Genomic DNA, 18,707 nt, shown 5'->3' with positions numbered 1-18,707 from the left:
TTTCCTTTTCCCCTGATTCCGTCCTCAGTCTTCCATCTCGCGATCATCACCAAGTTCCCCTCTTCTACAACCTGTTCTCTATCCTAACTCCCAGTATCTTGTTATGAATTTTCAAAATATTTATTCTTATTTCGTAAAAAATGATCCTGGATTTTAAACACGTTACTAGATATTCATCATAAGCTAATGATTCAATGAAAATCTTATGCAGTTTATAATAAGATTGAAGGTGATAAGGTGATAGAGCACCTGGCAACGTCCGCGCATTTTAACTCGCATATGAGAGACTTGAACTCGACTTGATATTCAAGCTACTTGACTTGAAATCAACTCAAGTTCAAGTCAAGTAGTAGTTTTCCAATTTATTTATCAAATACTTGACTTGAACTTGAGTTGTTTTGAAGCACATGGTAGAAGATTAGGTAAGGTTATTTGTGAACACAGTTGGCACCACTAGATTGAAAATCTAAAAATGCGAATAGTGTGTATAGGTACAAGTTGAATGTATAGATATTGAAATAAAACCTTCCCTCGCCCTGTCAACGAGCAGAATGACGTTCAATATTTCTCTTTCCATTCACCACTTCATAAAGAAACTCGACATTCTAGCCATAAAAGAATCGAATTCCTGAATTTCTGAGTGTAAATTCATCTCCGCTCTCAATGCAGATATACATTACAGCAAGGCACACTACTTAGGTTGCCATTGTGGGTCGGAATTCATTAAAACTGTTTGCGTTCTTGGGCGGGTTGTTTGAGCGGAGATAACCGTTACCGTTACCGATGATAACGATTACGTTTCGGGCGTCGATCGAGTGTCCTGGCAAGATATCGGGTGAAACTTCGTCATAATTCGTGGATCATCAGAGAGAGAGAGAGTGAAAGGGATCGTCACTGCACTATCGGCAGTTATGACAAGATCTGACAAAATCCCTTCTGTTTGATCCCTGATGCCGAGGCGGACGCAATTGGCGTGATGGCTAAAGGCCCGTGAACTGATGCAGATCGATTTACAATGGGAAATTGAAAGCTTTGTCCACCCGTCCTGACGGCATTAATTTTAGCTTTTAACGCCGGCACCATTCAAAGATGAGCAGTTATCCACAAAATCCGATGGCGTTTTTTTCACGGTTCGTTTTTTTTTTTAATAGGCGGGCAGACGATGGGGCTTTGTACAGTTCGATGGCATCGAGCAACGCGCTGAGTTGACGTATTGACGGCAACGAAAAAGGTGTACTCATATGTACTACATTTTTTGGACATATTTGAGCTCGTTGCTAATGCGAGCACTTACACATTCATTCCTGAGCAATGTGGAAATTTTACATAGGCGTACAACTTTGCTTTCGCCGTTTTTTTCCGAAGTTCGAGGCTTTATTGTAAAAACTGGTTATACATTTATGATTCAAAATATTGTCCATCGCTGGTCACTACTTTCTTCCACCTTTCAGGCAGCTTACGAATCCAGCGTTAAAAAAAACTGGTCATCTTTTAAAGCGATCCACGAATCAATCCAATTTATTACTTCTTCATAAGACCGGAAAAGCTCACCTCTTCGAGAAATAAACTTTTCTTGCATAATTGCGATTGTTTGGTTGCTTATAAGGCACGCTAATAGTAATTCGAGAAAAATATCCTCTCTATTTAGCTTCACTCTGTATATCGAAGACAAATCGAAATAACCAAACGCAGCCGGCAATCTTTTCCGCTTGTTCCACATCATTTTGATTGAAAGCTCCTCAGGATACACACTTGTCAAGAACTCCAATAATAACCTCATTCCACAAGGAAATGGAAGAAAAATGGATCTGATTGAGATCGAACATATTGGTTTTGGAACTTTGAGTATTGTTCGCCGGGTTTATCGAGACAGCGTGCCGTTTATTTACGTTTCCTCGAACTGCTTTTTGTAGAAAGTTAATAAATCCGTGGAGGAACATGTGTGACATGTCCGATTCACTGAATAAATAATGGTTATTATAGCTTGGAATTAAAGGAGCCATTGAAAGATTAATCGGACGATTGGGCTATATCTTGAAATGTTTGGATAAGAGTGAGATGAGTTTTATGTTAGATTCTATAGATTGCATGTGGGAGATTTGGATCGAGATTTCGCATTATCGTTAGTTCGAGTCTTTTTTTCCAATTACTTCGGAAATAGCGAACATCTGAACCAGATTTTTATTACTATTGATTTAAATCCAAGAACATTAATAATTGTAGTTGTTATAATGTTTCTTAGTTGAAACCTGGTACAGTCTGAAGAATTTAGTATCATTCCGATGAGTATTTTATGATTGCCATTATTTTTGAGGATGAAGTTTATGAGACTACCCGAGGGATAGTTTCGTTAATCACATGAGTGATTAATAGTCATAATATTTGAGTACCTTTTTATACTTTGTGGACGACTGAAATAATAAAACTTATCAAAGGCATTCCGACGTGATATTTCGCTTCAATTACATAAATGATTCGAGAACACTAGAAACGTTAAAAAGGTTTTTCACAATGTGGATCGTATTATACAGGGTTTCATATCGAATAGCTTGCTATCTGGAGAGCTGTTACTTTTCAAGCTGTTATCTTTAGACGTTCCAGTAAAAACTACACCATCACCAAAAATAAAACGATATGCATTTAAAAAACGCATTGAAGTTGTTAAAATTCACTACGAAAATGGTGATAAATCTGCAGTCATAATTCGTTAAACTAAGGCAATTTTGGGTCGTCGTGAAGCACCTTCTCGGCCGACAGTTAGGAAAACTGCTGATAAAATTCGAGCTGTTAGGACAAGTTACTGATGAATCGCTGTGCCCCGTAGTGTTGGCAAAAACCCAGGTTTGTCGATAAACCGGTTGTACACCAGCAACGTTGTATCTTCGTTGATTGGGTCTTTGAAATGCATCAAAATGATTCGGATTTTCATCGAAAAATCATCTTCAGAGATGACCTCATCATTTCAACCTCGGCTGCTACGCTAATAAGCAGAATTGTGGCATTTGGGACTTGGAAAATCCAAGAATGAATATTGAAAAGCCTCTCCATCCTCGAAGTGTCATTGTTTGTTGCAGTTTTTGGAATGGTGGTTTGATTGGACCGCATTTATTGGAAAATGTGGCTGATTCAACTGTTACGGTGAATATATTGCGCTACCAGCTATGACTTACGGTCATTTTATGGCCTCAATTGAAAAATATTAATTTTATATTCAACAAGACGGCGCCTCCTGCCACACAAGCAATGGAACAATCGCATTTTGCATGGAATATTTCCTGGCCATTTTATTTCTCGAAAATGTAATCTTGGCCAACGAGATCTTGTGATTTAACACTTTTAGATTTTTTTCTTTGACGCCACGTAGAAAGTTAAAATCCATGAAAATGCTCCACGATCAGTTCAACTCATCAAAGATGGAATTTGTGAAGTTATCGAAGACATACAGCTGCAAAAATGCGAATTGATAATGGAAAATTTCATGAAAAGGATGTAGTGATGCAACCGTAGCCGTGGCGACCATTTGGCTAATATCGTTTTACATCAGCACCTTTTCTCAATGGAATAAATACCCATTGATTTATCTTAAAATATATTCATTCTAATACATATCAAAAAATTAGTTCAGCACAGAGCACAGAGAAGTCAAGAGTTTTTGAGCCAAACGCAGGTGATGCATGATGAATGACGATCGTTCAAAAACTTTCGACCTTACGTCTCAGCCTAACTTATTTTTTCCGATTCACACATAATATATTGAGAATCTCATTAAAACCAAGAGAAAATTAAAAATCTCTGAAGCGTTTCTCGAATTGGCTAAAAATCAAGATTACGTTCGATTCGGAACGTGCGGAACTAACCAAACAAAATCCTCCTACCCGGCCACATGTTGAGCGCGTGTGTTTTTTTTCAACGAGAGGGCGATGAGATATGCGGGTCGATCTAATAACTCATTGGAGGAAGCAAACTGGAATGCGAGCCCTGCCGTGATACCATCAATTTTTCATCCCTCTTGCCGTATCAACCCGCAAAATTGCTTTTCAGGTTAATGATTTAGATACCTTCATTCTCGAGGTCGCGAATCGAATTGCCCGATGAAAACGAAAATGGAAATTTTCGGTTCCTTTTTTTTTTTAATTGATCCCTTTGTGATTAATATCACTGTGGCCTTGATAAATGTGTGGGTGTTATCGGATATGTGAGGATTTTCGAAGTTTTTATAGCTGAAATATCTGAATTTGGGATTCGACAAATGAAGACTTTAATACCTTCGTCATTCAAAAACATATACCTATGTACTGATATTTTTCAAATAGTCATAGGTTAATAACACAGGCCAACAAAATGAAACAAACATCGGATGCCGGAAATCCAAAAACTGGTTTTGTATGTTTACAGTAAGTTGAATTAAATATTCCACCAGATATTTTGTATCAGCTCTAGTTTTTGAGATACAACACAATTGATGTTATTCGATTTGAGTTCTTGTAGATAAGAAAATATGATTATTGAATGTAACATGTGTTGAAAACTGGTTCTGAATGTTTATCACAGTAAATACATGTTACATTCGATCATATTTTCTCATCTAAAAATCGAATAACATCAATTGTCGTTTATCTCAAAAACTGGAACTGATAGAAAACATCTGGTGAAGTTTTATTCATCTCATTATTTGAATTAAAAACTCCACCAGATGTTTTGTATCAGCTTTACTTTTTGAGATGCCGGACAATTGAAATTATTCGATTTGGGATATTGTAGATAACAAAATATGATTATTAAATGTAACATTTGATGAATTTCAACATATAAGTCACTCTTAAATGAATGCGGGAGCAAATTATTTGTCTAAGTTATGGTGAATTCAATTCCAAATTCAAATTCTGTTAAATTTAAATCACAAGTTTCAATCGAAGTGAATAATAATTAGTATTGATAATTCTAAATAGATAAAGAAATTATTGTTGCAATAAGATTAGTTACTGTATATTCAAGGTTTATTCACTTGGATAATAATCTACAGACAACTTTTTAACGAAGTTTAACAAAGTGAAAGTTCGAAGTGAAAGTTTAAACGACAAAGTTAACAGAGAAGTCATTGGGGAAGTTCACTAGATCTACAAAATTATCGATGTGTTTATCCAAACTTAGTAGAATAATGTACCTATGAATTTATTTTCGATTTCTCTTCAAATTTGCTAGGTTCTGATGAAAATTCCTGTTTGGATATTATCGTTTGATTATCGATCACTCGATTCGCAGCCTAATTGTTGGCATGTTGACTTTGAAACAATTGTTTCGCGATCTAATTCGCAAGGCTGAAACACACCTAATTAGCGGAATCGAAGCAGTCGAGAAGATTTATCACAAGAATTATGCTTCGACTAATTATTATTACGATTTGCGGTTCGTACAAAATGCTAATAGCTACGGAGCATGCAACAATTCTTCAGATGAACAGAAATAAACATCGTTTTATCATCCTCCAAATAACAGCCAACTGTTACCATGGCGCTAATGAAATCAGAATTTTGAAAAAAAAATTGTTACATCGATAATTTCTACGGATGTGATGAGGTCTACCATAATTCTTTGATATGCAGAGTGGTTCAGATTTTAGTGCAAAAACTTTTTTTTTTCACGAAAAAAGTTTCTATTAACATATATCCTAACAAGCTTCGTTTTAGAGATACAGGGTGTTAAAGTTTGAAAAAAAAAAGTTTTTTTATTTATAACTTTAGTATTATTACATTCATTGCTTTAATTTTCAGGTATTGTCTTGATAATGTAATGTTTCGAATAAGGTAAGTGTCCAGTGGCGCAGATATAGGGGTGCGATGATCCTTTTCATATTTTAATATCTTAAAATTAAAACAATTAATGTAATAATACCCGAGTTTAGTAGAGAGATTTTTTTTAAACTTCAACACTCTGTTTCCCCCAAACAAAACTTGCTAGGATATGATTATATGAACTTTTTTCATGAAAACAGTTGTTCTATCTGACGCTAAAGTTATTGAACTAAAATCTGGACCAATTCCAATAATTTATTAATTTTCTGCTGTATATGAAATCTAGAAATCTAATCCAAAAACTCATCTTTTATTCTGGATTTTGGGTTAACCAAAGTTGAATTTTCATAGATAACCAACCCTCAAAGAAAGTCAGGTTTTACCACCGGAAACCCTAGTGAAAATGAATTGTCCCTGCCCTGACCTATAAACCAGTTATCTATCTTTGGGTGGTTATCGTTCACACGATTCTTGTCGTGTTCAGGTTTCCTCCCCTACATTATTTATATAGGGTGGCGCACATAAAGCGGTCCACCGAGAATATTCCAAATGGAAGCTTTCCAGGAAAACGATGAGACAGATTAATATTTATTTGAAATAGATCATATTGAATTCATGTCGTTTATCCCTTGAAGCAAGGTTGAACCCTCTTAATAATCGTAAACACTATTGATTTCTCCGATTAGAAAATAAGATACGACAATTTTGCTTGTTTTCATGGCCACCGGAAAATCTGCTTTGTCGTTGATGGAAATTTAATACGAAAAATCACTCTCCAAACATTGTTGTTCAAGTAACCAATCGGCATATGTTCTACGCATTTGGTTCTTGTGGCAACTGAACCTTATAGGGTTGGAGATGCAAATCCAGATTCAAAATGCGCCATAACGTGCAGTAAGAGAGGCCCATATGTTATGCGCGCCGAGGAATTTAGATCGTTTTCAACACTTTCTCTTACAGCAGCAATATCTTCGGTAGAGCGCGCATTTTGAAGATTTATGGACCTTAAGAAAAGAGTAACAGTTCAAGTATCTTCGAATTTTTTCGTTGCCAGTAATGCGCGAAATGTACTTACTATATAAAATCATTATTTTTGTTGTAAGTTCTCACAATTTTCTAACGTTAAGATTCAAAATGTGTATTAAGCGACTGAATTCGATCCAGAAATCATATAAATTCCATCAGACTATCGGAAATATACTGGACATCGAAGATTGTGTAAACGAATAGGATAACCAGTATAGTTACAAATCACCCCATAATCATTTAAAATTTCACTGACGATGGGGAATTTAATATTGAAAAATTGCTCGCTTCACTAAGGGATAAAATATGTCACCCCTAACAAAGCCTGCGGATCTCCCTAATGAGAAATTATTAATTACCCAACTCCCAGAGTTTATACGTCACTGTGATTAATAAGTTTCGAACTGGAAACTTATTTTCGAGAAAAAATAACGACCCTATCAGTGTATCATTGGTTTAAGAGGTTTGTACGGTGAATAATGAAGGTTAGGAAGTTCAGAATATGCACGAGCCTTTGGAAAATTAATAATCCACTGTCATTGGGTCTTGAATAAATGGAATAATAAAATTCAATCAACGGTTTATGGCGGAACATAACACGTTATGGCCTGAGAAATGTTATCAGTTATGTGACGTCAACATGATGTTAATTGTAATTTGTACAGTACTATTTTATGCGGTCTCTATGTGCTCAAGCAATATGTCATTCGTTATTCACCAGTGTATAATCATTATATACTGGCCTATCAAACTTCTATTGAGATAATCTATGTTTCCAACAGCAACGTTTATTTAAGAAATAAATAATTAATGTGTGCAAATTGCTTTATATAGTGAAGTTTAAATCGCTTCCACACCTTCAGAATTTATAAAGGCGCAGCTATTGCCTCACATGAAATTGTTATTTGAAGAATCAAGAAAAGTGTCGAGAAATTTATGTAAAAGGTGTTTTTTTCCGAGCTATAGAACTTTAAATTGCTATAAAACAACGATGGATTATTCGATTGACATGAATTTTATTCATCCGCAAGATAATCTTGTGGCATTACATTTTAAATATGATTTCTGGCATATGATCGCCATGGCTGGCTCGGATGTAGTCCAATCTGGACGTCCAATTTTCGATGACTTTTTCCAACATTTGTAGCGGTATATCGGCAATAACACGGCGAATGTTGTCTTCCAAATGGTCAAGGGTTTGTGGCTTATCCGCATAGACCAATGACTTTACATAGCCCCACAGAAAGTAGTCTAGCGGTGTTAAATCACAAGATCTTGGAGGCCAATTCACAGGTCCAAAATGTGAAATTAGGCGGTCACCAAACGTGTCTTTCAATAAATCGATTGTGGCACGAGCTGTGTGACATGTTGCGCCGTCTTGTTGAAACCATAGCTCCTGGACATCGTGGTTGTTCAATTCAGGAATGAAAAAGTTAGTAATCAGGGCGCTATACCCATCTCCATTGACTGTAACGTTCTGGCCATCATCGTTTTTGAAGAAGTACGGACCAATGATTCCACCAGCCCATAAAGCGCACCAAACAGTCAGTTTTTCTGGATGTAACGGTGTTTCGACATACACTTGAGGATTAGCTTCACTCCAAATGGAGCAGTTTTGCTTGTTGACGTAGCCATTCAAGCAATGCGCTTTATCGCTAAACAAAATAAAAAGAACGTAGTGCGCAATACGTATTCCGTACAGAACCATTGTTTTCGAAATGAAATTGCACTATTTGCAAGCGTTGTTCAGGCGTGAGTCTATTCATGATGAATTGCCAAACCAAACTGAGAATAAATCACTTGACAGCTGTTAAATCGGTCGCCATCTTGAACAGTAATGCTAACTTAAAGTTATATACCTCGAAAAAAAACACCCTATAAAATCTTAACTCAATAAAACTATTTCATATTCAAATATATCTGGTCAAAATGACAATATAGACGATAAGGAGAATGAAAGTTGATGTCCTTGAAAAATTGCGATAGTTTCGTTGCTTGTTGGGCACGTAAAGCCGTCTTGTTGAAAATAAACGTCGTGCACGCACATCGATACAAAAGACCCAAAAATGCTTAAATTTTGCGAACTTTGACTGCAAAATTGTCACCATTTTTGTAGTTAATTTTAACAATTTCAGTGAGTCGTTGAAGTGTGTATCGTTCCATTTTTAATAATGGCGTAGTTTTCACTGTCAAAGGTCAAATGATGACAGCTTCATAAGTGACAACTGTTCAGATAGTGGTCTATGCAAAATGAAGCCTCTTATGAGAAAACCCTTCGGTTAAACACGAAGAAATATTATCAAATTTTTTAACAATCTTTTCAATGTACTGAATTTTGTGTTGATATATAAATCAGATTATCTTGGAGATTTTTACGGCCACCATTGCATTAATAGTAATATATCTGATCCTAAAATTAATTGAAGACTAAATTCAGCAACCGTACCTTTTGAACTCTTTTGATAACGATCAGGGTATCACCCTATTAAAATGCTCGTTCAAGCCCAAACTCCGCCAGTTTGAAGAAGTTGAACAGGCTCGAATAAAAGCAGCAATTCCGACAACATTTCATGTATCGCCGAAGTTATAAACGGAGAGGCAAATATCAATACCCCAAAAAGGTTATGAAGTAGGCAGTTCAGAAATGCTACGCGTCAAAGAAAAACTGCTCCATTTAGTTCCTGATTTCATCATTTCGACCAGCTTGAAGTTGCCCTCGGCGGAACTCATAACCTGTGCGTCCTTTGTGACTTGAAAACCGTATTAAAACAGCCGTCGAATTTTTTTTCTTTTTTTTTTTCAAGACCGAGTTAAACGATTAAAAGTTGGCATTTCATAGGGAGGGAATTTTCATTTATATACGTGAACTTTCGGGCTGTCTGGAAAAATTTCACGGATGCATAAAATGACTTTGTGAGTGGCAAGGGAACAAACGCGGAGGTGTCATTCAGAGTGACAGGCTTGAAATGTAAAGGACGGGTATTTACTTTACGAAGTGACGTTGATTTTGATTTCCGGTTTTATTATTTCCGGTGATATTCTGATGGTGAATGGGTTAATCTTGTAGAAAACTTGAATGGAATGCCTTATTCAATAAATGTACATAGGCGTACAACTTTGCACCCGCCGTTTTTTCCGAAATTGCGAATTTTTTCGTCTTTAGTGACAATTCGATGCAGAAATCCCTTCCGTCTTTGCCTTGCAAGCAGCTGTTCACAAGCAAACAAACGCCGTTCAACATATCTCGACTTCAACTCGTACAGCAACCAATTTATTTGTTTCTGAATCATTCCCATGACTTTTAGGCGTTTTGAAATGGCTTGTTGCGTCACTCCCAATGATCCTGCCAATTCTTGTTGCGTTTGACACGATTCTTGATCAAGTAATTCCTCCAATCCTGCATCTTCAAACACCTTCTCTCTTCCACCGCCATGTTGGTCTTCGACGTCCAAATCACCGTTCTTGAAGCGTTCAAACCACTATCGGCACGTTCTTTCACTAATTGCACCCTCACAATAGGTATTTGAGAGCATTCGATGGTCCTCAGCCGCAGATTTTTAGATATTAAAGTAGAAAATTAAAAACTCCCGCAAATGACGAGGATTTGGTCGTAAGCAGACATAGAGAATAACTTCATGATGAAGACACAAATCGACTAATATTTCGATGGTGTTATGTTCACAAATACCTAAGCTTATTGTATAACATCTACGATTCATTTATTTCGACTCAAAAAGAATGCCCCAGTTAAAAAAATGTGGTTCTAATGAAGAAGTAATAGCCGAGGATGAAGCCTATTTCGATAATTTGCTTGTTTCTAAAACTCATTATATCAATCTGTTTTTGTCTATAGTCTTTGTTTTGAGATTTTCGATGAAAAACAGAATCTGGATTCTTCACTAACGTATTTAGTGATGAATCCAGATCAAACAAAACCAATTACATATATCTTCCAAGCCAACAATTTTCTAAAGAAAATACCTAGAAACTCAAAACTCCAGTTGGAATAACTGAATACTGAACGCAAAAAAAAACAATTGACTCAGTGCCAATGCTCCCTTCCATCGCCTTCTTCTGAACTCAGATGGCCTGTAGCAATTTCCTCGAGCGTGAAAATTGCTTACAATATGGATAACATTAATTCACTTCGAATTATACGAACTGTAAGTGACGTCTCCCCAAGACATCAACTCTACCTTGTAATAGACAGTTGATACGTAAGTTGACAGCTCCGACCACAGTATTTGAAAATATAATCTAATACGGGGAGTGTATTTTAGTAAGAGCCTTATTGATTGATCGAAGTGAACTGGGTTGACTGAACCATTTTCTCATTATTCTGTCAAGTAGAGAGAAGTGAATGAACGTATGTTATTTGCTTTGGGGGGGAGACGTCAGAATATAAATTGAAAATATCAGGTGGGAAAGAAGAATGAGAGGTGAAACTAGAACCTGTTATATTGTATAAAAAAGGGTGATTGGAAATGCACGATGTTTTGGCACATTCATTATGAAATGACGAAGATTTCTGAGCATACTGGTATAAAATATCAGCTAAACCAGTTTGTTATATTTCAGTTTCTATACCTGCCAGCAATAAAATTGTTGACAGTTGTAGTCTCCAGGCAATTCATCATGAATAGACTCACGCCTGAACAACGCTTGCAAATAGTGCAATTTTATTTCGAAAATAATGGTTCTGTGCGGAATACGTATCGCGCACTACGTCCATTTTATTTTGTTTAGCGATGAAGCGCACTTCTGGTTGAATGGCTACGTCAACAAACAAAACTGCCGCATTTGGAGTGAAGCTAATCCTCAAGTGTATGTCGAAACACCGTTACATCGAGAAAAACTGACTGTTTGGTGCGCTTTATGGGCTGGTGGAATCATTGGTCCGTACTTCTTCAAAAACGATGATGGCCAGAACGTTACAGTCAATGGTGATCGGTATAGAGCCATGATTACTAACTTTTTCATTCCTGAATTGAACAACCATGATGGCCAGGAGCTGTGGTTCCAATAAGAGGGCGCAACATGTCACACAGCTCGTGCCACAATCGATTTATTGAAAGACACGTTTGGTGACCGCCTAATTTCACGTTTTGGACCTGTGAATTGGCCTCCAAGATCTTGTGATTTAACACCGCTAGACTACTTTCTGTGGGGCTATGTAAAGTCATTGGTCTATGCGGATAAGCCACAAATCCTTGACCATTTTGAAAAAGACAACATGCGCCGTGTTATATCCGATATACGGCCACAAATGTTGGAAAAAGTCATCGAAAATTGGACGTCCAGATTGGACTACATCCGAGCCAGCCGTGGCGGTCATATGCCAGAAATCATATTTAAAATGTAAAGCCACAAGATTATCTTGCGGATAAATAAAATTAATGTCAATCGAATCAATAATTCAAAATGGCGGTTACTTGCAGTAAATGCTCTAAAACAATTAGTAGAAATGATGAGTCTATTACTTGCTCTGCTAATAGTTCTCATATATATCATGTTGAATGTGTCAAAGTATCCAAGGAAAGTGTGGTTCAGAGTGAAAAACAAGGCGTTCTGAAAGAATGGAACTGTAACTTCTGTTCCGCTAACATAACCTCACATTCGAATAATTTGGATCCAAACCAATCATTGTTTCTATCTTTGATCGGGGAGGAGATGAGGAAGGGAATGGAAACTTTTCTTCATCCTGTTCTTGAATCAATGAAGGCTGAAATAAATAATTTGAAGAAGGAGATTTCTGCCCTTACTACTGAAAACATGGAACTGCATACTTTGCTCCATGGTTATTTGAAGGGTTCACAACAAACACATAAAGTAAAACATGGAACAAAAATTGGTTCAACTCACCCTACTGTAACACATAATAAAGAGAAATCATCTAACAGCGACATGGAGATACAGAACAAGTCTACTGAAGAAAAGAAGGCTAAATCTACTTCAAATCAAAAAAGTGTCTCGAGTGTATTATCCCAACTTATTCCGACTACATCTGCTGACGAAGAATTCAAGTTGGTCGAAAGCAGAAAGTCAACTCGACGCTCTACTAAAAGAATTATTGGAATAGGGAAAGGTGAAAAAATAACAATAAAGAGTGCGCCAAAATATGGTCATCTACATGTATGTAAGTTACATCCAACTTTGAAAACTGAAGATTTGACTACCTATCTGAAAATGAATGGTTTTGAAGATATTAAGTGCGAAAAGCTAGAATCCAATAGACCGGAAGAATATTCGTCGTTCAAGATCTCTGTGCAGGGGGGTGACTTTGAAAAAATTAAAAACCCTGAAATTTGGCCAGAAGGTACATGTATAAATAATTTTTTATTTCGACTCGCTCGCCGAAATGTGAAAATTTAAATACTAAAGATTGTATTCTAGTCCATCAAAATGTCCAATCTATAGGTAACTGTCTGAACAGACTTGAAGTGTTTATAAACAATATTCGCGCAGACTTCGTGGCTGTCACGGAACATTGGAAGAGTGGAGATGAACTACCGGCATATGTCATTGAAGGATGGAAGTTGGTGTCTTATTTCTGTCGTCCAAGTGGGTGCCACGGAGGCAGCGCAATTTACTGTAGGTCTAATATTTCTTGTAAACAGCGAACTGATTTAACCTCACTTAGTGTTATTCGATGTTTTGAATGCTCCGCAGTGGAGGTTCAGTTGGGATCGTCAAAGTACGTAATAGTATGTATTTACCACCCGCCAACAGGAAATGATGAACTATTTTTTGAAAAGCTATATAAACTTCTAATTATACTAACACTTGAGGGAAAAAATTATATTTTAGCTGGAGATTATAATATTGATTTGCTTTCACAAACGAAAGAAAGTAGAACGTTTGTTTCACTAATAGAAGGATTTGATGCTAGATTTACTTTAAATAAACCGACTCGCATTACATCAACCTCATCCACTTGTATTGACAACATAATAACTAACCTGGAAAGCGGAGAAACAACTATAATTCCATCCCATCTTTCTGATCACACTGCTCAGAAGTTCTCTTTTCGTTGCTCATCTGAGAGAGTGGTCAGGGGAAAGAAACGTATGCGACTGATAAATGACCATACAGTCGCTGATTTCCTGACATCGTTAGCAAGTATAGATTGGTGTGATGTAATAGATCCGGGCATTTCTGCTGATCGACAGTGGGATCAGTTTTTCGCGGCTTATAGAGCTCATTTTGAGCAAGCTTTTCCGGTATTTTGGTCCAGAAGAAGTGAAGGTAAGTCGAGAAATTTCAATGCAGAATCTGATGAATTGAGGGAATTGAAAAACCATCTGGACATTCTTTACACTATTTCTCATCATAAAAGTGAATATATGGATCTCTACAAAATAACAAAAACTAAATATGAAACACTCTTAAAAAAACTGAAACAAGAACATTTTCACAAAATTTTAACTAACTCGCATAACAAACCAAAGAAAGTATGGGAAATAGTCAATAACATGACCGGTAGGGATAATAAAAACCACAATCAAATAACAACAAAAAATCCTCAGCATCTAGCTGAAGATTTCAACGATTACTTCATCAATGTAGCCAAAAAATTAATTCAAAATTCCCAAACTAAGAAAAAATTTCAACCCTCTGAAAACAGAGGAAACGTTAAATCGTTTTTCGTATTTAATGTAACTGATGATGAAGTTATTAATACTGTCAAAAGAATGAAAAATAAAACTTCATTTGGCTTTGATGAGATACCTATGACAGTTATCAAAAGGTCAATTCATTTGATAGCCAAACCACTGTCTGAAATTATATATGCTTGTTTCACGCAGGGAATATTTCCAGAGTCTTTGAAGACTTCAATCGTGAAACCTGTTTATAAGAAAGGAGATGTCAACAATATTGGAAATTACAGACCTATCAGTCTTCTGAGCGCATTCTCAAAAATATTCGAGAAAATACTATCAGTGAGATTAATTAAGTTTCTTCGCAAATATAATATCTTTGCGAGTAATCAACACGGTTTTTTGAAAGGGAAGAACACAGAGACCGCAATATTTGAAATGGTTGATGAAATAATTTCGAAATTAGAGAATGGAAATCCTTCAATTGGTCTGTTCTTGGATCTCAGTAAGGCATTTGACTGCGTTAGCCATGACTTGCTGCTGGAGAAGCTGTTCCACTGTGGGATCAGAGACAATCAACTGGAACTGATCCGGAGCTTTCTGAGAGGCAGGATTCAGAAGGTAAAAATTGAGATGAATGGGGAAGACTATTTCTCGGCTGATCGGATTGTGGAGATGGGGGTACCCCAGGGAAGTATTCTTGGTCCCCTACTATTTCTTCTTTACATAAATGACCTTCCTGATTGTGTCCAAAACTGTCTGCTTCTGATGTTTGTAGATGACACAAACATCATAGTATCTAGAAAACTGTTAGATGACGCAGTTGATGACATCAAAGCTGAATATAAACATTTTTTGAAATGGTGTGAGAATAACCAAATAATAGTAAACTCGGAGAAGACAGAGTGTGTTTTATTTACGACACATAATTCCAAACTGACGTTTCCTGATAGAGTATCCCTGGAAGGTGGCGGAAAGATGTTCCAGTCTTCAACCAACTTTCTCGGTGTAATCCTTGATAGCCATATAAGCTGGAGCTCTCAGGTGTTAAACGTGAGAAAAAGATTGAACTCGGTAATATATACAATGAGAGTATTGTCGAGGAGAGTAGACTCTTCCTTTCTCAGGGTGGTCTATTTTGCCAACTTTCAGTCTCTCCTACAATACGGCTTAATGATATGGGGTAATGCTTGTGATGCATCTGATATATTTATTGTACAGAAATCGGCAATACGTATTATGAATAACATGAAATACAGAGATTCCTGCCGTGGTGTTTTTCGGAGGAATGGAATACTAACATTGACGGGGCTATACGTGAAAAAGTGCCTACTCTTCTTCCGGCAGCAAAGTTCTTATTTCGAAAAATTCAGAAATACTAATAGTACAAGGAAAATGATTCCCTTTCATTTTCCCCAACACTCTTTAACTTTAACTGAGAAGAATGTCAAATATATGTGCCTGAAATTGTATAACTCTTTACCAAGAAAGATTCAACAAATCGATAATTTCAAAAATTTTAAAAGAGAAATATCAAACTTTCTAATTGAAACTGAACCTTATAATGTTCAAGAATATTTAGATCACTGTAAGTTTAAAGGATTCATATAGTTGATTTATATTAACTTGTATTCTATTTTTTGTTATTATGACATGTTCTTCTTCATGTATTGTACATTGATTTGGGAATAAATTATTTGATTTGATTTGATTTGATTTGAATAATCCATCGTTGTTTTATTGCAATTTAAAGTTCTATAGCTCTAAAAAAACACCCTCTACATTTTTGAAGCATAATTGCATTCCCAAAAGGTCAATACCCACACAAAGTCATATCGCAAAACGTAGTATTTTCCCAGTTCGACCAACGCTGAAATTATTCAAACCAACCTTCCATAATAACAAATATTTCCCCAACGCGACGATAAACAAACAAGAATATCAACATTTATTTCGGAAAACGTCGGATCATCTGTCTCTGTGCTACGTTTTCATCATCATTATTTCTCTGAGCGACGTAAAGCGTCCTGTTGACGAAAAAGGAATATACGAGCACATGTTTCGTCAATTAGACGCGAATGAAACGAGTAATTTCGAGAATGCGCGAAGAAAGGCATACCTTTAAGGTCTAATGGCGGAGTTCTTCCGCAATTCCGGAACATAACGATGCAAAGAGAATCAAAGTGAAAGGATTGATGGGAAGAAATGGATTCACAAGATGTTGGAAGTTTCCATTCTCATTTTTTTTGCATGACGAGCTTCTGTTCATGCATTTGCATCGTGTATTTCATTAATGAAATGGGAATTTCTAATACTGAAGGGTGTTTTTTTAGAGCTATAGAACTTTAAATTGCAATAAAACAACGATGGATCATTCGATTGACATGAAATTTTATTTATCCGCAAGATAATCTTGTGGCATTACATTTTAAATATGATTTCTGGCATATGACCGCCACGGCTGGCTCGGATGTAGTCCAATCTGGACGTCCAATTTTCGATGACTTTTTCCAACATTTGTGGCCGTATATCGGCAATAACACGGCGAATGTTGTCTTCCAAATGGTCAAGGGTTTGTGGCTTATCCGCATAGACCAATGATTTTACATAGCCCCACAGAAAGTAGTCTAGCGGTGTTAAATCACAAGATCTTGGAGGCCAATTCACAGGTCCAAACGTGAAATTAGGCGGTCACCAAACGTGTCTTTCAATAAAGCGATTGTGGCATGAGCTGTGTGACATGTTGCGCCGTCTTGTTGGAACCACAGCTCCTGGACATCATGGTTGTTCAATTCAGGAATGAAAAAATTAGTAATCATGGCTCTATACCGATCACTATTGACTGTAACGTTCTGGTCATCATCATTTTGAAGAAGTACGGACCAATGATTCCACCAGCCCATAAAGCGCACCAAACAGTTAGTTTTTCTGGATGTAACGGTGTTTCGACATACACTTGAGGATTAGCTTCACTCCAAATGCGGCAGTTTTGTTTGTTGACGTAGCCATTCAACCAAAAGTGCGCTTCATCGCTAAACAAAATAAAATGGACGTAGTGCGCGATACGAATTCCGCACAGAACCATAATTTTCGAAATAAAATTGCACTATTTGCAAGCGTTGTTCATGCGTGAGTCTATTCATGATGAATTGCCAAACCAAACTGAGAATAAATCACGAAAAAAAACACCCTATATTTCAATTTTGCTCCAACTTTTGTTCTTACCACAAAAGTTAATTTGATCAAGACCCCTAACTTATTTACTAACTAATTTATTGCAGAGAATTAAACTTAGACATCATCTCATCACTAAATAATGTTTTCCATACACGTAATTCCTAAAAAAACACATACTTAATAAATGAATGCATCCTACCTCGTACAAGTGTCAAAATCCCCAGTGGCATCACCAATATCGCCACCATCAAATCAGTGATAGCCAGCGACATCAGGAAATAGTTGGTAACATTCTGAAGCCTCCTTTCCCAACAAATTGCCAAACACACTAGGATATTTCCAGCGGCTGTTCCTGCAGCAAGGAAGAGAGCTGACAAAGCCCACCAGTTGTTTTGGTCTTCGTCCTCTGAGAAGGTTTTATTCGTTGAGTCTACGGAAGCGTACTTTCTGCTAATGTTGAATAGTACAATGGTTGCTGTGTGGAAAACTTTGCCTTCCGACATTTTAGGCGGTGGCTGGAACAAAAGGGAAATCTCATGTTATATAATCGCATTGGCACGTTTTCGAATGAAGGAAAACACAGGCTTACATCCATAGAGTAATGAGCATAGATAGATAGAGTATAAGCAATGTCCCCAACATGGTTAGATTATGTTGACGGATTGTGATATATTTTCAAATCCACAATTTTACTATATCGTTATGAATGTATATTGTATTGAATGAAATATATTTATCTTAGTGATTCCCGATTAAATATACAAATTCGAATTTTTGGAATCCGATATTTGTCCTATTTGTCGAATTTATAGTATGCAGAATATTTATTTTCCTCTGTATGTATCTACCTGCTGAAATCCAAGGTTTGGCAACTTCTACTCTTCTAATGTCATCGGTTGTGTCACGTCGTTTGGCGCGCTTGAAGTTTGTTTTCTGAATTTCTGATATATTTAGTTATTTATTTCAATATATTTTGAGTTAATATGAAACGTTGATTCACTATGGGACATAAGAAGTGCGTTCTTTGTGGAGAAACTCGCGAATTGAGTGAAATATCGTATCACTTGTATGTTTTCATTTCCCCGCGCTACATGTCAAATTTGATAGTTCATGT

At 36.6% G+C, this 18,707-nt stretch overlaps 1 protein-coding gene across 1 annotated transcript in view; it reads right to left on the bottom strand.

Annotated features, from left to right (window-relative positions):
* Positions 1-18,707, bottom strand: part of LOC123677931 (dopamine D2-like receptor) — a 76,062-nt gene that overhangs the window by 49,060 nt on the left and 8,295 nt on the right. The window contains exon 2 of the mRNA XM_045614669.1: positions 17,793-18,108. Coding sequence (XP_045470625.1) covers positions 17,793-18,096 — 304 coding nt within the window. The 5' untranslated portion in view covers positions 18,097-18,108. The remainder of the gene's footprint in view (positions 1-17,792; positions 18,109-18,707) is intronic.

The sequence above is a fragment of the Harmonia axyridis genome, chromosome 4 (genome assembly GCF_914767665.1).
Source record: "Harmonia axyridis chromosome 4, icHarAxyr1.1, whole genome shotgun sequence".
NCBI lineage: Eukaryota > Metazoa > Arthropoda > Insecta > Coleoptera > Coccinellidae > Harmonia > Harmonia axyridis.
Note: the sequence above shows the minus strand (reverse complement) of the source record. Positions and strands in the feature narration are given on the sequence as shown.